The following is a 26709-nucleotide window of genomic DNA, read 5'->3' on the forward strand; positions in this document are numbered from 1 at the left end:
AATTATTGTGTGGCTAAAGCCTCATATTCGTCGTGTAGGTACCTTTTTGCACGCAAGTTCAATAGTTCAGTTGCAGCTGGATTGTATATCTAGTAAATATAAAGAATTAAAGATACCTACGTTGACAAGTTCGTCTCTAAAACGAAATCTTGAAATAGCCCCTGCCATGAGTTTACGTAGGCCCCCTGTTCTAGAGTTAGACCAAGATAAGTCTGCAACGATTTTGATAGCACACGCAGTGCAAGTGTTATTTTAATCTTCTATGTTTTAATAACGTATAAATATTACTTGCACTGCGTGGGCTAATAAAATCGGTGCAGACTTATCTTGGTTTAACTCTACCGACCTTCTGTAAGTTGAGTATGTGTACAAACTCATAAGAGTTACAACTGTTACAAGCGACGAAACAGCTTGTTGACGGTCTTCCCTTATAGACTGTCTTCACCACATAGACTTAATAATATCTGTCAGTACATGTGTGCATTTTGTATATAATAAAAATAAAACTCATAACATCGGTCAAGTATTTATTCCGCTACACAATGCTCGGGCTAGGGCGCGCGTGAGCGGCGCGCGTAGCCGCAGTGCCGCGGTGTCGACGCGGGCGCGGCGGCCGTACCGCGCGCAGTCCGCCACCACCGTCGTGTTGCACGACTCCTGCAACACAACAGCTGCAATTACTATTGGTTAGTAAGTTACAAACATATTTATCCGGAGAAAAAAGCGGCAAATTTGAAAAATGTAGGTGCGAAGGTCCTACTCTCATTTGAATTTTCTACTGATAAAGTGCTTGGCAAACTGTTGTTGTACAAGTACTCGCTTCTGGCAAACCACTAAATAAGCTGAAGTCACCAAAGCAAACTTAAATGCGGCCAAACAAAAAAGAAAATCTGCGATTTACCCACACGTGGCTGGCGCGCATTAATTTTATACCTATTTTATACATTCGTCGGCCTTGTATATCAATCTGATAAACTCGAAATCCGCAACAATTATTAATTCTGTACTCTAACGTCACATTTATACATAAATAAGTGTCCGTATTTACCTGAGTCGAGAACTGTAAGCGCATTGTAATTTAGTCCAGTTACAATGGGAAACGAACTACGCGAATAGATGGAGAAAGGGATCCGTGACAAATTTAATAAATGGCTTTCTGAGGTCGTATTTTAGAAGGCGTGCAGCAGATAACAGCGAGTCGTGCTCTACCGGCAGCGGCAGACGTCAACCGTGTCATGGGAGTTCGCAGTACTTTAAATCGATAAAATTCCGAGATTGACTTTTTGAACCGTTGATTTACCCAACTATTTATAGGTATCATCGATAAGATGGTTTTGATTAGGTAATTCAGTTTATGTTATAGCAGTAAACTTCGCGATCAACGGCTGGCGTAGTTAAAAACAGGCAGGGGAAACCTATTCTAAAAAGGAAGTACCTAGGTAATCAATGTGGAATTACCTTGTAATGATTGAGTTGCACTTCATTGAAGGGCGCGGACCAGCCGAGGAAGCCAGTCGAGCCAATACTGGCCAAAGGGTAATGGTTGAAGGCAGTCAGCACCTTTCTCGTCAACATAAAGCTCTTGCTGTATGAACCTTTAGGACTAATAACTGCTGACCTCACTATGTGGCGCACTAATTTCGGGATCACCAAGTCATTACCACACCTTTCTTTATATATATCATACAATTGCTTATCGGTATCCTTAATATCTATGACTTCGTCGTCTATCCTATTTTCATCGTCAATTAATTCTATTTCATCTAAATATTCGGCATCTTTAATCCGCACATCATCTCGCTTTATATAAATTTTGCTTTTGTTATAATTTAATTTCTTAGCTTTATATTTCTCAAGTCCCTGCATGAAGTCAAAGAAAAATGCATTTTGTATCATAATAGCTGAGTATTGCGATGGATCCCAGCCATAAATACTTAGTCGATTAAGTAGTTCAGGCCATGTAAATGCCTCTTTCGGTAATACTATTTCATCAACATCTAACGGGATGATGTATTCAGATTCTCGTAAATTCCGATACAAGCAATCGTTGTAAGTAATTATGTGGTCTCTTCTACGCTGCCATAATGACCTCTCTAGCTTATGTTTAATAGGAACATGGAATAATCTAACATAACCTAGATCTCTGTAGTAAAACAGAATATTTTCACATTCTTTAGTGATGCTGTCTATATACATATCGATCATGTCAACGCCGAGTATCTTGTTAGTTTCTATCCATTCGACTAGATTTTGCGATACGTCATTCTCAAATTTCATATCTTTTACACAAATTGTAAAGGTTCTCTGGTGCTTAAAATGCCTGGAATAAGATTTCAAAGCGAATGCGTTGTTGGGATCATCACACGGCTGTGTTACGATGGATACAGTAAAGGGGCCATTTCGGACTTCTGTCAGTGGACATGATAACAGTAAAGGTGTTTCAATGTTAGATGTCGTTGAATCCCATTCGTGCCACCAGATTTCCAAAGGTTTGGCTGCAACCACTTCTACTGATTCTTCGGAGTTCAAGGAACGTGTTTGGCAGAATAATGGCACCTCTGTCGAAATGTTGCGACCTGCGAACAAAGGTACTAGATCTCAATTGCCGTCATAAAAAAAGTCTATCTTTAATAAACCAAACAACTACGCGTAGTATAAATTCACGGCGGAAACATTACGGTATCAGAGCAGCAGATAGTATGCTATTATTTATTTCCTATTGAGAAAGCTCTTACTGATATAATAGTGATTTAGTCGAGCCGAGTCATTTCCTAAGGCAAAAGGCAAAGCGGTGCTTTCAAGGAACTGTCATTACAACGGTGCTTCAATTGCCGCCTTTTCCGACCAGGACTGGATGCCTGCCACTCGGGACGAATGGAATTACAAATCAATTTTGCCCATAGAAATGTATTTTTCTTTTACTCAGAACCTGAACATGTGAACAGTAACAAAGGAACAATGACAGTAACCTATCTTCAAACTCTTCGGAATTTACGGTCGACGTTCAAAAGCTCGGATACAAAGAGTATTCGTCCTTATTAAATCCACGTTAGCTGCGCCCTTACGGTTCACGGTGGCTATCGTCACATATTTTTTGGGTGATGGACTACTCTACACATAGGTACATAAACCTACTCGATGAATACCTACTTACACGGCGCTTGTCGATGCTAGTTAAGGCTCATAACTTACAACTGGGATGTTATCTCTAAAACTAAACATAACGAGTGCGTGCGAAGGCTGGAGTGAAATTCCAGTAGCAGTTGAAGTTATTTAGTTAACTAGATAGTTGCTGATTACACTGATTATGAACAGTTTGCGAAGTGTTACTTCAGCAGAAGTAATTATGGTGTTACAACAAGTGGAACGTAGAACAGTGTAAATACTTTTGAATAATCAGTAACTTAAAAAAAAGTATCTTAATGAAGTAGCATGTTCTACAATCATTCGCAACATGGTTGCCAATGAAGAATTTATAGCATTTATAACATCATCGGCTGAACACTTGTAGATAGGTACAAGTAATATTAATACATATCCCGACGGTTAATGAAATTGAAAACTTTATTAATCGTTCTGATCTGCTAAAAATGGTCATCAGAAAGGGAGAGACTGTCTTTCAATAAACGAGTGGTGGTTATCTCGGGATGGAATGTACACGCCGTCCGCCGTCCGCGCTGACAAATGACCGCGCGCTTATCGCGTTCGCCGCGTGCTGTGTCGTGTATTCGCACTTTTACCCGACACTTTGTTCCCTATACAGATGCAATTTACTCACTTGAACAAACCGTAAACTATATACCTTTAGAAGAATAAAGTATCAAGTCAATAGCTTTAGCATTTTAAAACCAATCTTGGCACATTTGTCTGTAATTTAAATTTACACTCATCTCCTCTTTGATGCTGTTTTCTTTTGGTTTGGCAAGGATATGTCGGCTCAAGAAATGCGACTTACGCAAATACTATTGCCCTGTTACGAGCACTATTTAAATTGTAGCAAATTCCCTGACCTTTTTAAGAGCGTCGATAAAATTAAAGGACGTTTATTGAGATTTAAATGTGCACTTAGCAGCAACAGATTTTAATGAGATCGGCAGTCATTGAGTGCATTGCAGACACGAACGTTACGAGGGCAGAACTACTTTTTTAAGTACCCAGTGTTTACATTAACATCGAGCTTAGTAGTTATTAAGTTATAAAAACAAATTAGGGGGGTACTAAACATTTTTGCAAGGTTTTATTTAGCCTCTGCGATGTTTATAGCTGTTGAAACTGCCATAGACAGAAATGGTAACATTACTGTGGTGTATATTATTATGTTTTAAATGAGTTTTAGTGTAGGTACACATATTTCTTTTGCTACGACTTAACTTTTGCATTCAGTAATTTAAAAATCTTTTTCATTTTAAGTTAAAATTAGTGCATGATAACATAACATTTATAACCTTTTAATTATAAAATCTGCAAAAATAGCAGTTAAGATTAAACAGAACGTAGGTTTTATATTTATTCAGTCGGTTTCAGTAAAAAAAGCCAATACATAGTAGTAAGCTCCTGTGACCGCAGTATCTCGGGAGAAATAATTATGGCGTCGTTTTATCAACCGTCGAGATTTTGCCGATGTCTTTATTAGTGTAGATTGTGCACATGTTCAAGGAACACATTATTTAAGACTTTATCTCGATAGTGCTTGTTTACACGCTTTATTTTACCCTGCTGCAGGTTAGCTTGGGGTGAAATTTTCGACCATAAATTTTTATATACATAATGGTTGGTAACGTATTAAACTTTTTTGAAACAATGTTGCATGTTAATCACGTACAAAAATGCAAACTTTATATCTGTTGCTTTAAGCATCATGATTCTTTTTAAGAACTTCTTTTCAACATAGGTACTTATGTTCTCCTTTTTTAATTGGTACACTACAAGTAGATATGTACAAGGTTAGCACCCCTGCATATAAAAATGTATGCAGAGCAGAGCTAATATTTTATGCGTTTCAACATGGAACCTAGAGACTTTATTAGAGAACTAAATTTATTGCCTTGACAGAACTGTATTCAGGATCACAAGTCAACTCTTATATATTTATTTACTAATTTGTAAAATATTCACGATCATAATATAAAATCGTGTAGATTGACATTGCATAATTTATGCATACTGTAATTTATTTTTATAAAATAAATGAAATGAAATCAAATCAAATTTACCAACCAACCAATACCATTAATTTTGATTTCTAAAATGCTCATTTGAGAATAAGGCCGCGGATTTCCTCTGGAGGCCTATTTAAAGTAAATAATTATGCTTTTGCAATATGCCAGCTCTTGGGAAGTAATTGTGGAGAGCCTCGGGCGGCGCGTGCGCATAATTGCTGAATTTACTTTTCATTATTTTCTTTCCTGACTTTTAGCTGTTTAAAGGCAGTGTTTACATTATGAATGCAATTATCTCCGTATATTGAGACCTTTTGTGCGATGTAATAACTTTTTTCTACTCGTCGACTGTAATGGTTGAATTAAGATTTCGTATACCAAACTGTAATTCTACTCAACTATAATATTAATTTCGACACGGTTTAGTCAACTATAATGAAATTGACCAATCACAGCTCGCCGCCGTCAAGAGGACGAAACAAAACGATAGCTCAAATTAATTATTTATTTTAGCTTGTATAGTATAGGTAGAAACAGAGGGAAGCCGGACAACTTGAAAAGCGCAGTATGGTTGGCATGGTGAATGGAGGACGGGGTAGTGGACATCCACCAACCCGCTAGGTGGACACTGTAAAGAAGACCTGCCCGGGATCTACACAGGCGCCTACTATTATCAGGAAGGCGGAAAATTGTGCAGAATGGAGCTTGGTGCACAAAATAACGACCTCAGGTGGTTGCTTGTTAATCTCCATAGGCTACGGTGGCCAAAAAAACTGTTTAAAAACTGTGACATTTAGTAAGGAGCAACTACCAGGGCCTCATGAGTTACAAGAAGATGTAACCCGCCGGGCCCCGGCGGCCGGGGCGCGTACGAGTATGAAGGTATCGCGGCTGCTCGCGTATCTAAGCTGTAAGTATACTTTTGGTTTATTGACCTATATGATTCTACTAGTTTAAAGTATTATTTTTGTTGACTTGTAGAAAAAGTATTGTATACAATAGTGATATAATCAAGCTTTTCAATCTCGTACCCAATAAGGCCACTCAGCAAGCTTCGGCCTTAACACGGTACTCGACTAAAAAGCTCTCCATTATATCACGATTATGAACCACATACCTGTATTTAAAAGTAAACTAATAATACTGAATAGGTAATGAGCTTAAAAACTATCTAAACATCACGTGTAGGGAATGTACCTTATTTTTTGTCTTGTTTGTTTACCGCTTTGTTAGCATAGCAATCTAGTAGACAGTCTAAAAGACAGGGAGACATGGCGATACTATAAGGGCTAGGAGGATATAACCAAACGGAGTAGCCTCTAACAGGCTTTCCCCTCTGTCGAAAATAGTCGGCCAATGGTCATACACAATGTATGGACTGACGTTTATCTGACATGGCTATTTTGACGTTACGTATACATTTGACGTTCCCCTCCCCCGCAAAAATTGGCAGTTTTTTTGTACAGCAAATTACAGACGTGGAGGCTCCGTTTAGTTATATCCTCTTAGTATAAGGGTTCTGTTCGAAACTGTTTACGGTTTAACACAAGTATTTCTCGTCGGTCATGCGACATGTTTCGGAAGGCCTATGTCACCATTCTCAATTCGCGGCGTATTGGCAAGCACAAAAAACGAATACAGCAAGAAAATTATGTCAAACAAGTTGTATGAAATTGGCACAAGCAGCATCTTCGCGACAAGGGGCTGGCAGGTGATTACATAATTACGTAGTATTTATTCTTACACGCGTTCATTCGTTAAAAATTGTAGAACAAAGGTGGAAAACGGCCAGTGTGCCGGTGTCTAAGTTTTGCATTATTCATGCTATTCATGGTTAAATAGGCATTTGTTTCAATTAAGTTTCCCTGGACAAGTATGGGACATATGTAGCGATAATTGTTCTACAGTTAAAGTATAATTATCTGTATATTTCTTTTTAAATTGTGACCGTGGGCTTCTTCTTTTCTCTTCCTTTACCTTACTTATAACATTCATTCGCTGCTGTAACTTCACTTAGTAACTAAGCGTTTAATAATAGTACATTTCGATGCTAGTGCGGAAAGTATGTCATTACATGACGAGGACCGAGTGAAGAATGACATTTCCGCACGTGTATCGAACGACGTTTTTTTTTTAAAATAAAGTTGCGAAAAAATAAGAAAAACAACAATTAAGGAATAAAAACAATATCGAATATTGCCTTTGGAAACTTAAATCATGCTTGCAGAAAGAAAAAAACGCCTGTTCTTTGACAGGCAGCTATTCATACCTCTACCTTTCATAGCTATTCCGTTTCATTCAGACAACTTATTAAGAACGGTTTTTCAATATTCAATATAAAAAAATAAACGTGTTATAATGATGAAGAGGTAAGTAATAAAATATAAAATATGTATATTTTTCTTATTCTCACATTAACAGTAGGTTTTTATGTTGATTACGACAGTTAAAGGAAACTAATATTAACACTCATGAATTGAAACACATATAAATTTAAAAAAATTGTGAAAGTGAAAAGCACTAGTTCGCGAAAACCAACTTTCCGCACGCTAAACAGCTACGTTAAGTAGCACTTTTTGAGCAACTGTACTAAAAAAATAGGTCCATTCATAATGTCTGAAGTCTAGGAGGCATAATCACACTTTTCATCTCAGTGCGTCCCTCTTGTACGAATAACGAGTAACATTGGACAAAAAAATACAATCAAATTGTTATCATAGTTTTAATAATCACCGCTTTAAAATATCTGTTAAGATCTCCAAAAAAGATAAACAGAGATGTAAATAAATACTTAAAGAAACAAAATGTAGTATTGTGCTAAGCTCGGTACACGAGTTTATAAAACTTGCTTTTAATTTGTATGCAAGTGATCGTTGCGTTATTCAACTGACGATAACTTGTACTGCGACAACGCCTGTCAATTATGGCACCTAGGCATGACAACGAGCTTCTATGCAAAAAATATAATCATGTTACTTACCCGCTTAATTATTGTAATAGAATATTCGTAGCAAACTAACATTTTCATGGTCTTATTTAAATGCTTTATTAATACTGGTTTTACATTGTTAAATTTTAATTTATACATAACCTGTTCCGACAAAAGCAACAAGGACGTTTAATAGTTATTTATAGTTTGATAGAGGTCTTTAAATTTTGCCACTAGTTTGGTAGTTCATAAAAATGCTTGTGCTAGTACGCTTAATTTTGATACAAATTAAATATTTAAATTGGATACATTTTATATATTAGGTACGGGATAATCCCTAAATATGGACTTGGCTTCTAATATGGACCATGTTAATATTTCGCCAATTGTTAGATAGTATCGTAGTGAAGTACTTGCCAAGTTCTGTTAATCCAAGTTACGAAGTGAATTTATCTTTACTAAATATTTATTTATTGAATATACCTCGAAAGGACGCCAGTATCCGCACATAGGGTTGCGCCGCCCGCTGGTCGTAGAACGCCGCGTACAGCGACACTCCGGTGCCCTCCACTCTCTGCCACGTGTTTTCTTGCGAAGTCCTGTGGCTCCAAGTTCGATTCTGAAATTAAAATGAAGAATCAAATAATTGCTACATTTTAATTGATTATTTTAAGTTTGAAAATTGAAGTCGTATAGGTATAAAATGTGTACAAGACAATACAGTACCTAACAGTATGCAATGTATGTATACCTATATATAGTGTAAATAAAATTAAATGCCAACAAGACTGAAACTAAATTGTTCCTACAATTTTTCCTTAACCGAGAGAGAGACAAAAAGTTTTAATTGATACATTCTGAGTTCTGAGTGCCAATTGTCAATTGCAATAATTGGCACCGACGGCAATTTGATAAAACAAAATTGGCAAATTTTTACCGTATGTGCTGTCTCCCGGTACCAGATGTCAAGATCCCTTGGAAAGGATGTTTTCATTAAAAAATATACCACGTATTAATTAAAATTGCAAGCATTGAAGGCCAATTTAATATGGTTGGTTAAATCTGTAGGAGGAAATATTAATTGCGTGACATCACGCAGTTTTTGGCGTATCGGGCCGGTACTTGTTTTATTTTTGTTTTACCTCGTACATTATGATTTTTAACTTGGATTATAATTGACGATACAATTTGTTCACACAACGTAAATTGCATCTGCATTATGTTTTCGCAAAACACGATCTAGGTTCATTATCTTTGAACGATTACAATAGATTTATGTATTGTTTTATAAGATTCGACAGTCAAGCTGTTAAGATAGGTACCCAATTAATTAGTCACTTGTCACAAGCACGTTTTATAGTAAGTACTTTTCTCATTAAACCTGAGGTCCTATCGCAAGATTTGTTCACTAACTCACGAGTAAATAGCTACATTACTATTTTTAATTATTTAAAGTGAAAAATGATACAATTAATAACTGACTGTCCTTTTGACCAACAAATACAAATTAATAAAAAAATCGTAGAAATGGCCTAAATATTGCACAACATTCATGAAAATATACGATAACAGCTAGTAAGTAATTATTTTTCATCTGGCATGAACGCGCGTGTCTAAAAGTTTCCGCGTAGGGCGCGCTAAGTTCCCCGTGGGAATGTAACGAACGCGCTTCGAATTGACTTGGATTTTATTACATTCACTTGCCGAGCGCAGGCGAATTGATCACTGAGTAAGGTACCTACCTGAGCCAAAGGAGGTCCATCTTAATTTAATTGGCATGATGACAGCAACAAAGAATCATGGAAATAATGGTTTCAAGGAAACATATATGTTAATATGATTCTAAAAAACCAGCCAAGCACCTTTACGCAAAAAACGGCAAAAAAAAAACACGTTTGTTGTATGGGAGCCTCACTTAAATATTTATTTTATTCTGTTTTTAGTATTTGTTGCTATAGCGGCAACAGAAATACATCATCTGTGAAAATTTCAACTGTCTAGCTATCACGGTTCATAAGATACAGCCTGGTGACAGACGAACAGACAGACAGACAGACTGACAGACAGACAGACAGACAGAGCGAAGTCTTAGTAATAGGGTCCCGTTTTTACCCTTTGGGTACGGAACCCAAAAAATGGCCCAATTTCAGTATAAACATTAGGATTATTAATATTTTCAAATAATCTAATCGGCAATTTTGACTGAAACACCATCAGAAGCGAGCCAAACCGTGAGCGTGACCTCATCATTCCATGACATATTTCTTTGAGCAGCTTCGACAAACTCATTGACCGTAATCCATACATGCATCGTCACCAAAGAGTTTGAATGTTCAAAAAAACAAATTATTTTACCGTTAAATATTTATTACGTAAAAAAAAATGTTATTACACGATATACAGTAAATATTTATTTGATATTGTATAAATAAGATGCTAAATAATACGATATTTCACCAACAAACTTTTTTTAATCATTTGGCTGAATGGAACTATAATTGCCAATGTTGGCTGTCGTAAACAGAAAAAAATAATTAAAAAGTAAAACCGGCGCTCTTATTTTCACTCAAAAATTTACATGTATCTGAATAATAAACTGTAATAGATGTCATATATTAAAGAAAAAGTGACGAAGCCCTCCAGCGGTGAAGGCCGGATTTAAACCGGCGTCTTTAGCTATATCGCGGCTAACGCCATGAACCCCTAGGCCACCTGGCCACGGCGGTACCCGTCCCAATTTCTCGACTATATTATGCCATCTTAGTAAGACGGCGTCTTTTTTTTAATTATATTTTATTATTTTATAAAATAGTTAATTTTTCCGCAATATATGGAGTTATCGCTCTACCTTTTCAATTTGTGCAACCCCTAAACATTGTTCGATTCTTTTGAAATTTGGAATAGATAGTTTTTTAGTTTAGGGATATCCCATTGGTGAGCAAAGTCAGAAAAAATATCACAACTTTTTTTTCTCTATACAAAAGTGAAACACCCTACAATACAAGTATACCTACCGACAATATTAAAAGGGATTTCAAAATTTGTCATCAGGCAGATTGTTTTAATTTTATTATGTTTAATATTCAACTTGCAGTTTTGTATGGTACTAGCGAACATGGACGCAATATTTGAACCCATTCACACTTATGATAGTATGAAACTTTGAAAGTAGACAAGCTTAAGAGCCTTCTGTGGCGCAGGTAGCTTAGGTGGTTTAGATCATATTTCTGTAGATATTTTTTAATTATTTTTAAAAATTTAATGAATTTTTCCAGGTACACATGATTTGGGAGTGTGTCAATTGCGAGTACCTACATAGGTTTATTCCAGGGGCTTCTAGGGCAGCACCCTTCATTGTAGACCGGAACGGTCGTTTGAAATCCAGTGAAGTTGATGTTTCATTTTGACATCACTCGCAGTGCATCTCGCTCATACTTTGTAGTGATCTAAAATGAGATCGAAATGACATAAAATTGTAAAGTTCGATTCTTCCTCCCCCTATCTCGCCACGGGTCTCGAGGTCATGCCAAACTGGTTTACCCAAGAACTTCATTCGCGCGTACTGAAGCAACCAATGTGAATAAGCAGCCTTATGCAAATTGCATGCGAGATACCGGCATGCTGCATGCCTCGCTCGAACGCTTTAAATCAGAGCTTTACAACCTTTGGTTCTTCCTACACCATTAATAACCATCTGTGCGGTTTCTAATACTGGTAAATCTCCTTTAATGTTTTAAGTGCCGCATAAATACTAATGATCGCATATGCATTACTCAGAAAAGAACCGACTTGGAATAATTTTGGTAATAAAAAGTGCCCTTAGAAATCGCTTCGCTATATGATTGTTACTTTACTTTTTTCAATACTTTTCAATATATTAAATCAACCAAACTATGTAGGTACATAAATGCACAAGAGAAATCTAATAGCTTATGGTCAACATAGCAATCCTTAACCAATGCTTACAATCAATTAAGGTTTAGACGGTGGGTGTACCTATCAATAGCCTGAGTGGGAGTCCGGAGTCTAGATACCAAATGCTTAGCCTAAGCAAAACCCTTTTGTACCAAGAAGGCATATCAGCCATCGAGAAAGAAACGCTCATAGACCATTTAAGCCTTGTAAAGGATCTAAGCTGAGTAAAGTTCGTTACACAAACAGATTGTATCGTCGGCAGAGGTAATCAATTCTGCAGCGTGCTTAGTTCAAGTTGTACTTATTTTCTTAGCTTTTGTTTATAGAAATTATTCGCGCTTTCATTTCGCTCCTTTATATTTCTAATTTTTGTGGTTGGATACTTTTCTAGGGTAAGAATAAGTACTTTAAAGATGTTAAACAAGTTTCTTACTTATATCATTGTTTCAACAAAATGATTTCGTTCGCATAAAATTAGTAATCATCAAGATTCGTCATACAAATTTTACGATCATAGAAATCGTCATCCTTTTTCAAGGGATGACGACCGGCCGTGATGACGTGCAAATTCCATACATCCTACATACATTTATGTTTTTTTTCTATTATGGGATATACGAAATTGGAAATGTATAGTGCTAGTCAATTGTGAAATGTGATAAAAATCCTATTCATGACCGAAATAAATGTCATATAACTACGAAGGAAAAAATTACCAAAGCCCCCAGTTTCCAGTGTGTGTTCAGGGTTTATAGTTTAAATAGTAGTGTGTCTACTTGAAAAAACATAAATTAAAATATTTTCATAGAAAGTAATTTAATTAGTTCTTAGATCCTATTCATGCCTGCTCTTATGATAGATATTAGATAACATAGAATTGTTACAAGCTAAATTAAAATAAAGCAAAGATTACAGAACTTTAATATTTAACACTATCGTGGTTAGTGTGAACTAACAATCCAAAGTGTTAATAGTGGCATACAGTGAAACCTGGATAATTGAAATCTCAAGGGACCAAGGAATTTTGTGTCAATTAACCAGGCTTTTCATATAAACAGGTCGTGACAATTAACGAGGTTCAAAAAATCGTTGTTTCAATTATAGAGGTTCTTATAAACAGAGGTTGCGTTCTGACAAATTTATTTTATGGAGGTGCAAATAACCATTCAAAGTAGATTTACAAAATTATGTTCTGGGTTTTTAGTCTATATATTATATAACTTGCACTTTTACACTACATTACTAACTACTTTATTTTCTTATTAATTATTTGGGTTTTAAATTTTTCCCGTGAATTGTAGAAGAAAGTTTTATTGGAATGTAAAAAGCATACTACCTATGTTTTTGATTTAATCAAAATTCAAAACTATTTCACCTACTACAGACTGTGATATATACCCAATAATAAAATAAATTCTGGTATTATTTAAAAATTTGAACACGTGTAAAAAAAAATATCATTGCTATAAAAATATTGTTTCTGCTCGCTACATTATTTCAATTACAGAGGTAATAAGACTCGTTTCAATAACAGAGGTAATAAGAACAGGTAAAACAACGGAACTTTTTAGCACAGTTTCAATTATAGAGGTCTTGGTTGCGATGTCTTGAATTACAGAGGCAAAATTAAGAAAAGCACTAAAATCTGAATTGCAATTAAAGAGGTTACATAATTTCAATTATAGAGGTATTTTGGTCTCAAGGGAACGGGACCGGACTTTGGTTGCAATTATTGAGGTTTCAAATTTATCAGGGTCCCAATAAAGGTTTCACTGTAATTTTTTTTAAATCTAGGCTGTGAAGATCACGTACCAATACAAACCTACAATCATTGCTAACAATAGGGTATGATTGCCCTCCGCCGAATTCGACTCGAAATTGCCCACGTACGGCGCTAAATACATATGTTACGTTGGATGTATACATAAAGGACAAAGCCGGTATTTTTAAACCTACGGTTTAGATTTGCTCTGTTGGGTTTGGTTGGTTTGGATATCTTTTGGTAATGTAATTGTAATACCAGTTTTCCGATTTTCTGAGGTTTTTATCTTTTGTGTCATCGATATGCATTTAAAATAATCGCAAATGAAAACTAACTGTTCGGTAGGTACTTTATGAGATGTATCAATATATCCTTTCATTAGAAGAAGGTGCAGCGTACCTATATAGTCAGGATTAAAAGGAGCATTCCAATTAAATCACAATAATTGAAATGGTTTTTATGTGTATATAAGCGGTGTGAGTCTATAATTACTATAAATTGTACCGTCTGTCCAATATTTGACTTTTACAACTTTTAACTTGGATCACTGCTTAGTTTGTATAAAATAAATAGGTACTTATCTGACCTGCAACTACGTCTGTATTCACTATGAATATTTGCCTCGAATAAAATACTTAAATTTATTTTTAGGCTAATAAATGATGACGTTTAAAAATTTTCATAACAAAAAACCATTTGCATGTTTTTATTTATTTTATTAACATATGCATAACTAAAACTCTAATTTACACAACCCCAAGGCATCTTAATACACTACTGCCACACGAGGACTATCGAAAAAGATCACGGATACATTAGGATTCCAACGACATATATGCTATTTTATAGCACTTATATAGGAGATTAATTATGCAGCCAGCGTACCACCGTTGACACAGGCAACTTATCGTTTAAACCTTAATGCAGCGAGATACGGTCTACCAATGGTCAGTACACTATGTTGCTATTAGTACCTACCACAACTTAGAAGAGGAAAGCCGAACGGAAATGATAGCAATCGCAGGGATGTGCGGCCTTATTAGCGGAAACTCAGGCTTGGGAAGGTAGTTATGGGCATATGCGATAATTGTTTTACGATTTTGAATTTTGTTTCCTAGACATAAGTTACAATTTGTAGCTTTACTAGACGTTCCCATACTCGTAAATATACAAGATACAGTTAATATCCTGCGCAGCGATTTGCAGTAATTATGGTTTATTATGTCATCATAGGTATACAAGTGTTTACAGACTATGATATAAAAATAAAAATATATTTTTTAGAATATACGAGCAGTATGTAAGTACCTGAGTAAGATTAAAGCCACTACTACCTTAAAATACATGAAACTTAAGCATGAGTGCCTTAAGGCTTTACCCATTACGGCTAGCGGTGCAATATGGTACCGCTTTTCGTATATATAGATTAAGGTTTCAATTAAGTACCTAAAATGACCTTAAATTACCTATTTTTTTCCACTTCTAACACGTAAATGAATTCAGCATTTAATGGTTCAATCTTAGACTAATAACTGACCATAAAGCAAAAGCACAAGTTAGATGACAGCGGAAATAATAGTTATTTGTTATACAAGGGTGCAAAGTTGTATTTTACCCGCGAGTGTTTCAACACACGAGAAGTAAAATACATTTGCACCCGTGTGTAACACAAAACTTTTCTCCTCACTATAGCGAGGAAAGTGCAACATCCACAGGCGTTAGATCATCTTCATCACTGGAATCACTCATTTTTTTACGATAATACGATATTATAACAGAAAACTCTGGAAGTTGTGTATTTTTACGTGTCGGAGTCGGTAAGAAAATTTTTGTTGACAATGTTGGCATTTCTGACGAAGCGTTTTGAAATTGCATCGACTCAACTTAAAAACACAAATATTTCTTATGGAATTTAAGGTTTATGACTTAAAATCATTAAATAAAGCTAAATTTGGTATTTTTTATTAAATTCTCAAACCATTTATTTATGATAATTAATATCGCACAAACCATTATTATGAGCGTTTTACGTTTTGTTATCTGTCAAAAGCTACTTAAACACTCTCCATCCAAGGTCAAATTACTTTCCCCACTAGTGGATAAAATACGTTTGACCCCGCTTGTTTTAAAGGATAAAAGACGGCTTTCCGAGCTAGTGAGGGGAAAATCTCTTTTCGCTGCTCTTTACCAACAATGAAACAGATGCATATGCGATATAGACAGTACTTAAAAAAATAAAGTTCCCACTTAAATATCATTTGTATGGCATTTACATTTATAGGGTGCCAGTTTTCTTACAAAAGTAGTTTTAATACTGCATCCCTTTTTATAACAAGTGGCTCTATCAAGTAGGCTTAAGAATCTTAAGATCTCTAGGTACCTATAGGACTATTAGGACTAAGAATGTTTGTTATCAGAAAATCTTTTAGAATACCTAATTTCTAACAGTTCATACACTGTATACATGAGCATTTAGTTACGACATCGGATCATTTAAGTTTCAAGCCACGTCGTTTACCGAGGGTTGATCTTGTTTTTTTTTTTTCAACTGTCATCCTGCGAACTTTCAGTTGGCGTCATTATTAAAAAAAAAAAAAAAATTACGGCCGAGCTAAAGTTACGTGTAGACAGATTCTTGATAATGGAGAAATTGGACCAACTTGCTGTAATTAAATATCTTCATAACCTAGCAGTAAATTATCCGCCTTTAAAAAAAGGAATACCGATTTTGTCGGCCAATAACATCAGGGGGTCAGTTTTTTGGGATGCAAAAGCCGTAATAGTGGTTGACTATCCTGAGAAGGACGTCATTATAAACTCAGACTATTATTGCAAACTCTTAAATCTTTGAATTTTTTTTCATACTCAGGCCGCGAACTTTCGTACCTGGTCTTCGAAACATTTCAAGTCACGCGCGCGACCCCATACTTCCCGTGACGCATTTTTATGCGATCAAAATGACAATACCATCTGAATACCTACTTGCGTCTACAGTTAGCTAACACACTGACACATTTACTGGCTTGGCACCTTTAATTGGTACAACTTTATAGATTTGCCTGCACTCATTGTTGGGTGTTGGATTTATATTGCATAGGTACATAGATTTAAATTTAAAAGAGTTAGCGCCGAATGAAGCTTCTACAAATAAAATTTGATCGAGGCTAGTGTATTAAAGTCGAGACTAATATTAGCGTGTCTTTCTTCAGTTTTAGTTTTTTTATTTATTGTTTTTATTTTTATTGGTTGAGTTTTTCATTAGATCATTAAATATGGGATCTATTCCAACCTTTGATGGAATGAGTAGAACTGATGAATCGATGAATGAAAAACAGAAACAAAAATGTATAACACCTAAAAGTAAAGCTATGCAAATTTTGAATGCACATTACATAAATACAAAATGCTAAATACGGCGGCGGCGGTAGGGTTTTATTTCACGCAATGGTGATATATTTAACCTAAATAAAAAGCTACCAAAAGTACTAACATAAACTATAATTTACATTGATCTCCCATTTACCGTCATGCAATCCGCGAGTGCATTGCATTCTAATTATGTAGCTAAACAATAACATTGCAAAAATTCTGGACCTAAGACAAAAAATCTGCTTAGCTGTAGCAAAAAATGCATTAAGTATGCTTATTCGTATTTTTTGTAACGGGAAGGAATAAGTTAATTCTTAGAACATTTTTTCAAACTTAAGCACTCGCGGCTCAATTTCTCAGAAAGCGGCAGTTTCTAGTCCCACACGTAGATGTCGTAGATGCAATTGCGTTGGCGCATGCACGTGCCGGAATCCAATCGTAACTTGCACTCTGAATATAGAAAATTCATTTGCATGTGGAGTTACAGTTTCTATAAAAATAGAAAAAAACAAGGGTTACTTGCAGCTACTTGACATTTATAACCGTAGGTTTATTTTGATCTCTACTATTCACTATATTATATGTATTTCAATAAAATTGTCTACGTGAGACTCGTCTAAAATTCATTCGTTTTTCTTAACTTAAAACTACTTTCTAATTAAATTTTTTGCAAAAAGCATATCGTAGGGAGAACATACTATTCATCGCTTGAGATATAAATGCTTAATATGCAAAAATCGCAAAAAGGAATTACTTTCGTGAGTCTTGTTTTAAACTAAGTATACCAGTTGAAATAAAGTAATTTCATTTTAAGTTACGATTGCCCTTTTTCATGCAATAATTTTCGAAGGAAACTTGTAAAACGGTAATAACAGCAATGAAATGCAATAACGCCAATAACACTCCGAGGCGAGATACGTGCTTCGTACTAGGTCCAGGGGATACATTCAGAAACGAAAATTCACTACCATATCAAGCCATTACAAATATGAAAGGCTTTGGGCAGGTATATTGATACAACAAACGCATGTGGGAGAATAATGCTCTGGCCCCTACTCACCACGGTGACAAGTGCGACAATTGTCGACTTCACTCTTACTGACGTCACAGGCCTCCATAGGCTACGGTAACGGGCGGTGTGCTTGTTTCAGAATTGTAGTAGTAGTAGTAGTAGTAAATCACTTTATTGTACAAAACAAAAATTGATAACATGAAATTTATCATTAGCTTATATATTATTTATTTGTCATTAGCTTCGCAAAATAAGTACTTGTTTATTGCAGATGTAGTGGAGTTTTTTTAAATTAAAATGTTGGTGGCAAACAAGCACACCGCCCGTCCGATGGTAAGCGGTTACCGTAGCCTACGGAGGCCTGTGACGTTAGTAACAGTGATGTCGACAATTGTCGCACCTCTGTCGCCGTGGTGGAATAGGGGCCTGACTGACTACGAGATGTTTCATTTATTGAGATATATTATAGGTTTTATTTCCAATAAAGTTATCTTTATCTTTTGAAAATATACATTTGTGGACTTTGACATAACAATCTATCGTCCTTCTTTTTAAAGCAGTATTCGATTTTTTTGTTAACAGCTCGTGACATCGCTAAACGTCAGTCGTCATATTGGGACTTGCACGTCAAATTAATTTTGAAAGGCTTTATGCGTTTCGAATAATTTAAATATCAAAATTTCATCACGTGTATCAACATTTCCACAAAAGTGACCATAATGTCACGTTCAAGTAGCTATTCGTTATATTGTAATTTGATTAAAGGGAACACTTAGAAACATATTCGCTTAAGGTGGTTCGACTAGGTTACCCAAAGCTTAAACCCCGCTAGATGGCGTCACTTTCGCAAATTTTCAGGTTTTATTTTTTTGTGGAATAGTGTTGGTATCTGTATACTTAAAAGTATGTTTAGCGCACTCTTTACATAAATATTGAACTATTATAATAAACATTGAATACTTCATTAGTGCAAAAAACACTTTTAAAGTCGACAGAGTGTTTCTGTCATGCTATTTCCTACTATTACTCACACATGCAAACAGTGTTTCCGTGATGCTTGTAGTAGACAATTTCATGCAGTGTAAGTATGCTGCAATGGCGTTGCGGTATGTTCGTGGAAATACGTGCAAGAGGATTCGGGTTCGAGACTGGTACGTCAGGGGTACTTTTTTTTGTCCTTTTTGTGTTATCTTATGTTTCTTATACCTTTTATTCTTCGAATTCTTGTCCGATTCCGATATAACCGAAATATATTTCAGTGATATCGGAAACGGCTCTAACGATTTCGATGAAATTTGCTGTAAGGGGTTCGATCTAGCTAGGTCTTATCTCTGGGAAAACGAGCATTTTTGAGTTTTTACTTATGTTTTCTTTTTCTCCCAGATATTCAGTATTATTAATAAATTAGTTTATAACGTTTTATAAAAATATGTGACGTTTTGAACTAAAAGGTACCACATTGTCGGTTGTCGATTAGGTTGATTTTATTTTGAAGCTTTATGGAAATATGACAACAATAAGTAGGTACCCGTTTGGTTGAAAACGCCACATATATTGAAAACCTGACTTTCACAAATCTCACCTTTTTGGGTTCTTCCAACTCAGAAAGGATGGAGAATACTGACTATTCTTAGTAGCACTAGCCCAAGGAAGTCCAGGTTTGTAAGTGTCAGGTATCAGTTTTTTTTAAAGCGCTAAATATAGTTCTACAAGTAAAGCAATCCCTTACTGCCCAGCCTCTATAGTATTTTTCAAACTGGAAGGGTACGATGATAGATTTCATCTCCATACAATTTATAACCTAATAATGCCAAATGTTGCAAAATTATATTGAATTGAGATCTATCATCGTACCCTTGCAGTTTGAAATAGTTATTTACGATACAAGTGCGGAAAAGAGAAAATTCGAAACGAGTGGCGACAGATTAAAACACGACCGCAGAGAGTGTTTTAAATCGACACGAGTTGCGAATTACCTATTCGCACGTGTATCGTACAACGTTTTACAGTACATATGGCCCTTTAAACTTTCGACATATGCATGAAAAGTGCTCTTTACGCACTAGGGCGAGAAAGTTGCAACATATGTACTGTAAAATACTTTTTAGTACATATGGTGCTACATATACGTTACCGCCCTAGTGCGGTAATTAGTACAATACGTGCATATGTCGAAAATGTAAAGGGCCATAATTATGTACTGTAAAACGTTGTACAATACACGTGCGAAAAGGTAATTCGCAACTCGTGTCGATTAAAACACTTCCTTCGGTCGTGTTTCAATTTATCGCCACTCGTTGCCAATTTCCTACTTTTCGCACTTGTATCGTAATGTACTAATAATAAAGTAGTAATTGTAAAATAAAATTAAAACTTTTTTTATATTTTTTTTTGGATTCAAGTAGGTACAGTGAGTAACAACATTGCATGGCCTAATTATAACTATTATAGAAAACGGGATATTTATCATGTTTATTTATATTATTTATTTCTCGATATTTTGGCCGGTCTTGCAAGACCAGTCGTTGTGGAGATCCCTGGGGAGGCCTATGTCCAGCAGTGGATGTCTTGTTGGTGTAGATGGATTCACACAACAAATGGAATAACATTTTTTCATATTTGTTATCCGTAGTTGTCCCTTTACCTGAAAGAAAAATAATATCATGATAGCACAAAATCTCTAATGTTATAGGAAGAAAGATGATGCAACAATATGGATTCTAATAAAGTTATCATTTACTTACCTAGTAATAATTGTGTTTTTCATTCATAGACAAAATTCCATAATTTTCATCCCCAGGAAATGTTTTATTTTACTTTATTGCAGTGAGGATGTCCTGATTTTTTCTGGAGGAAGGAAAACATTTTATTTCCAAGAATGCCTCTTCATTTTGCACAATACCTAAAAAAACCTAGAGTTAGTGACACATTGACTATTCGGCAACCAAAACAGTAATAATTACATTATATAGGTATAGGTTCACTGCTTATATCTACCATTACGGAAGAAGTGAGAATTATTTTCTAAAAAGATCGGCACGAGAAAATTACAATGTATAATGAAGGAATGAAACTGTACCTACCTTACGAAACTTCACCATCATGAATTCCGCTTCAATTGAGTCTGAATTTTTCTGGATTTTCGCGGACCAGAACACCGATGATTTTTGTAACTTGATTTATACAAACAAATTGACACAATAAACATGACCCTATGTGTCAGTGTCAACACTGTCAAATAAAAATGCACTAAACACGGCACTGCAACTGCAAATCCTGCCAGGTCGGCCAGGCAACGTCGCCAACGTCATAGAGTGGCAACGCCGCACGCAACGTATTTGTACACGACATTTGTGACACACACATACGTAAAATTGATGAAAAAATTACGTTGATTTATGTATGATTTCTGTATGAAACAAAGTTTTTCTTTTAATTTAGCGCAAACGAATATTCGAAAGTAGATAAATGAGCAAATATTTGTGTAGTAATAGTGTGTAGTGCCTTAATTAAAGCAGATTGAATTTTGTATGAAAATCGAACCACCTTAAACACAATAACATACCTATATATGCGTGTATGAGGAATGTTATAATGAAAGTGAAGGAAGCGAAAGAGGCATGTCAGGATCGTAGCAAGTGAAAATCCGTGGTCTCTGATGTCTACCCCTCCGGAAAATAGACGTGACTATATGTATGTATGTACATATACCGACCTAATGTTATAAAGCATCACAGAATAAGAAAACACTTCCAGTCTCCAATTAGAATTGCAATGTCAATTGTTTTGTAAACGTTACGTTTGCTTAATTAATTAACATAACTTGGAATGTCTATTTTCGAAAACATTTAAATGCTTTTAACTTTACTCGACGTTGAATAAGGAATGAATATTATCAATTCGTTATCTCCGTAAATTCGAAATAAAAAGAAATAAAACTCGGCAAAAGAACATAAACAAGAATAATCAATTTTACATAGATTACCAGAGTAAATTATACAAAATTCAGTAACATTGACCCCATCAACCTTGAAACGGATTCAACACGAGATCCATATTTAGAACAAATTTACCAAAATTATAAGCTATCAGATCGGTTTTTGCAAAGCAGCAATAAATCTTGGTCTAAACATCATTTAAGTAGACAGAATGATTGGCCGGAGTGAATAGTTTTATGAAACTAAGGCGTTTTAAATTGGATCCAGTTTAATTTAGTCAGAATTTAGTAATCCAGTATTTTATACTTTATAAACTCGTAAATAAATTAATTAACAGAGTAAAAAATAGTTTATATGATTCTGTAACGACTGTGGTAAATCGTCGTGGTTGTGGTGTGGTCGTCGTGAACGCTGCTCGCACTATTAGTGCTTGAGAAAGGAGACCTAGGCTCTCCGAAACATGTCGCGCGAGTGACTAAAACAAGTGAGTCTAAACCGTAAAATGATTTAATACTGTGGTAAATTATGTACGAAAAGCAAGCAAATTCACAACTTTTAAGATAATACTATTTTCGTTGCGTCGTTCAACTTTCAAAATAAAAATATTAAAATTAATAAAATTGGCCACAATGACGCATAATCTATTAAATTAACCGTCTAAGAATCTGAAGGATATTAATAAAGTTTCATTGTCATTGCCAAAAATCAAAATGTGTGCGATATGAATTATAAACTGTCATATATTATACTTACTCTTATAAATAAACTGTCCAAGCTCTCCTCCTCCACCTACTTAAAACACAAATCAAAAGTAATTTAATTTCTTCTCGTGTTGTATGCAATATTGTTTTTTTTTTCAATTCAATGCTTACTGAAAATGTTCCCATTTTTAGCAAGAATTACGACCAAAATACCGTACGTTTCACGACTTTAAATGACGTGGGACAGCCGAAGAGTGCCCGCAATCGCAAACACGATAACCCGGTGGCTATATTCTATTACAAATCAATATCTCAGAAGATATTGATTTCGATTTATTCTGTGTTCGTGACCAGCATCACAAAGATTATCGTATTACAAAAACCGGCTAAGCGCGAAATGGGAAATCGCGGACGTTCTATTTCTAGGCTATTTTGTGCTGCAACAAAAGCACGAAGCAGAAATGTAAATACAAATCTTGAATTTAAATTGTAGTATTTCCTATCAAGCCGTAATGTAACAGCTAATTACAGACTTATTATTAAGTACAAATGAAGATTAATCGACTCCTCGTACATTCCACGGCGTTTGGACTGGAAAGCGTGCCAAATAAATTGTTGATACTACTTTAATATATTATTATACTCGTATTTCTTAATTTTTCTCATTCAAATAATTGTTTCCAGCTTGTTTCATAATTCTCTTTTAAACAACAGAACCCTAAAAATGAATGGAAGCAAGACACCACGCGGCGGGCGGAACGACCGCCTGTGCCTTACCGACCCGACCGATTCTTATCTCTGCCAATTTGTTATACTTTAGTCTTAATAAACTTGTGCCATGTCAGGGAACGACGGATTTTATTTAAACGGGCTATTTTTTAACTTTAAGCCATCTGTAAATAGTATCTTTAGACCTACTTTAAGTTCTTTAAAAGCATTATTTATTTATTTACTGGAGGCTTTTTGACGCGTCAGAATAACAAGATTTGACAATGTTACCCTGAAAAAAAAAAAGGGAAATAGAAGCCTGTCCTGGCCTAAGTTATTAACCACCTACTGATGACTCAAATTGGCCCCCATAGACAAATAAAATGTACCTAGGTGATTTGGAAGAAAGAGGTGCTTTAAAACAATTGTTTGGAAAGGTTTTGTTCAACTATCACTTTTTGTTTCAATGTGTAATGGCGTGTGTAAAATTTATCGCCACTTGTTGCGAATTTCCTACTTTTTTCGCACTTGTATCGTAATGTAGTATTCAACTTCAACACACCACACACTTCTTAACATTCAACTTTATAAAAAGATTAATAAATGTTAGGCTATTAATCTTCTTTTATCTTCTACCTATTTATGTGAACTGTCACCGATCAACCAATTATCTGATTTCCACTTGCTACGATCCTGACATACCTCTTTGCTTCTTTGACTTTCATAACATTTCTCATACACGCGCGCCGGTCTATGGTGCTCTTGACCTGGCCTTCCTTCAGGTTTTCCCCGATCTGACCAGAGAAAGTCCGCCGAGGTCTACCCCTTCCAACTCCCGTTTCTACCTCTCCCTTATATACTCTCTTTGTTGTATCATATATTGCACGTAACGGTCAGGGTTTTAAACATAAACGTTATTTTTCTAAATGACTCATTATTGTTCTAAATGCCGAGTGGGAATCGACTATGTAACTGTTAAACCAACAATGCGTAATATTTTGTCTTGACAAGGTTGAAGTTTTCTCATCAGTTTTGCACATTAATGTTGAATTTACATATTCTGTGGGAAAACCACAGGTATAATCTTTTCTACCAGTTCTAGATCTAAACAGGTCGTATGATTCCTAAGCACAATTTTCTCGATAGAACTTGTTTTCCCGAGTATGGCGGCTGTATGTGAATGACCATCAATAACATTGAATAAAGTCGATGCAGTTTGAACACCTCCAGTGTTAGAATTACCAGCCTAATAACCCCCATTTGGTGTACCCATGTACTATACAACATAAATTACTATAGTGTCTATAGTTGCAAAACGATATACCTACTTAAAAAACAAGTTGAAATTATTTCGTAGCTTTGTTGTAACCAAACTAACCAAGACTTGATTTCCAAAATATTGGCAGCTGGGATGAGCCTCTTTTTACGTCTACGGTTATGCCGACATTTGAATCAAAGTTTCCATTCAAAAATGTTAGTTTAGAAACTAAACTAAATAGTTTATTACTAAATAGTTTAGAGATAAAATATTTCATGCGAATTTTATAGAGCTACCGGTTTACACTGTAATATTAATTCTAGTAGTTTTTGCTTTTAATCAGTCGTTAAAAAATTTTATATTTCTTGAGAATCTTGGAAATCTCTTAACCGCTATTACTCTTTTAGGGCTGATACAGATTTGTATGGGAACTGCACGCAGACTGCACGCCAACTGCACGTCAACTGCAACGTCAACTGCACGCCAACTGCAACGTCAACTGCACGCCAACTGCAACGGCAACTGCACGCCAAATGCAACTTCAACTGCACGCCAACTGCAACGTCGGCGTGCAGTTCCCATATAAGTTGCAGTCGGGTTGCAGTCCGCCTGTATCGGCCCTTTTATTTACAACTCGTAATAGCAAAGATAGATATAACTCCGAATAGTAAACCTAATCGGAATGCCTAAAGCGGAAGTTGCTTTTATAAACGTCATTTATAGTGGCCAGTGGCGATCAAAAGCTTGAGAAGGGGTTTGACTTAATAGTTTGCCTAAGGTGGATGATGAGGAATAAGCAGGTCGACCAAAAGCTTGTATGACAAACATTAAGAACTAAAAAATAGGCATATTGGCATATATGTATCATAAATGTAGTTAATTATGTAAACAATTCGAGTTTACTTAAATTAATAGAACTTCACTATTCTATAACATCTCTGCACTTTTACTTTAGGTTTGAGGCAATACATATGTATTGTATAGTCCCACATTTAACTTAGCGCCTTCACACTTGCGTCACTTGGAGTGCGCCCATTCTGATTTAAAGAATTGGCGCAGGCACTATAGTTTTAATGAATGTCTTTGACATCTGCACCAACTTTATGCTTATTCTATTATGATTATGCAATCTATAGTTGCAGTTATGCTGATCAAAATATTAAAGTGGTGCTTACAATATATGGTATCTCTGGAAACGCCGGGAGGCGGTCACAGGTGACGGGTGAGGGCCGATCCATCTCTGCCTGCTTGCTCTCCGAGTACGCCACGATAGTCCTCATGGTGGGCACGGCGCCACTCCCGCGCCGCCCGCCCCACGCTACTCCACTGTGCCATTCATTCACACACACCATCCAGCTAAAAAAGAATACAGTCACCACCGCCAGCAGAAACTTTGTCACACGCACCACCTTCCTCACGTTAGACGGCATATTAGTCAAAGTCTGATCATTGCGATGCTTTCGAAAGTCAAACTGATAACTTCAAAAATCTCAGTCGCTCGCAGCGGCATTGTCAAAGTAAGCACGAAGCTTTCGCGATCTTATGTTTGTTAGAAGTTAGATGCGCCGGCGACGACTGCTCGCGGCGTTAGGGGAGCGCTGGCTGCGCGCATGCGCTCCGAGCGCGGGACCATGGCGGACTGCGCCGGATCAGCTGATAGCGTATCAACAATGCGTCGCTCGCGGCTAATCGTTCTAAACGCTTGCGGACGTGGAAATCTAGTTTTCTATACCAGTTTTTGCTCGTGATTCTTCTTTTGCGACGACGTGAACGCACTTCTAACTTAAATGCTACTAGCTCTATAAAAAGCTCAGATTGTGGCAATCTCACGCGGAACAAGAAATTTTATAGCTAACTGACTACGGTTTGAATCTCGCCATTTGTTATATTGTGTACAATGGATAATAGTAAAGAAGAAACTCTATAAGGCGACCCATCGACTATTAAAACAGTTTATA

The 26709-nt window shown here is 35.9% G+C and overlaps 1 protein-coding gene across 1 annotated transcript; it reads right to left on the minus strand.

The window, feature by feature from the left end:
* Positions 1-514: 514 nt before the first annotated feature.
* Positions 515-26396, minus strand: LOC134746115 (uncharacterized). The gene is made up of 4 exons (XM_063680378.1): positions 25927-26396; positions 8572-8707; positions 1459-2576; positions 515-657 (listed from the first exon to the last, which is right to left on the minus strand). The coding sequence occupies exons 1-4, from the start codon at positions 26179-26181 to the stop codon at positions 520-522; spliced, it is 1647 nt and encodes a 548-aa protein (XP_063536448.1). The 5' UTR covers positions 26182-26396; the 3' UTR covers positions 515-519.
* Between the last annotated feature and the right edge of the window lie 313 nt (positions 26397-26709).

Source organism: Cydia strobilella, chromosome 12, assembly GCF_947568885.1.
Source record: "Cydia strobilella chromosome 12, ilCydStro3.1, whole genome shotgun sequence".
NCBI classification, from domain to species: Eukaryota; Metazoa; Arthropoda; class Insecta; order Lepidoptera; family Tortricidae; genus Cydia; species Cydia strobilella.

Coding starts and splice junctions, on each gene's coding strand:
- LOC134746115 (XM_063680378.1), bottom strand. CDS start 26,181: ATGCCGTCTAACGTGAGGAAGGTGGTGCGTGTGACAAAGTTTCTGCTG. Junction 8,708..25,926: donor TTCCAGAGATACCATATATT/GTAAGCACCACT, acceptor TTTTAATTTCAG/AATCGAACTTGGAGCCACAG. Junction 2,577..8,571: donor GATACTGGCGTCCTTTCGAG/GTATATTCAATA, acceptor CTTTGTTCGCAG/GTCGCAACATTTCGACAGAG.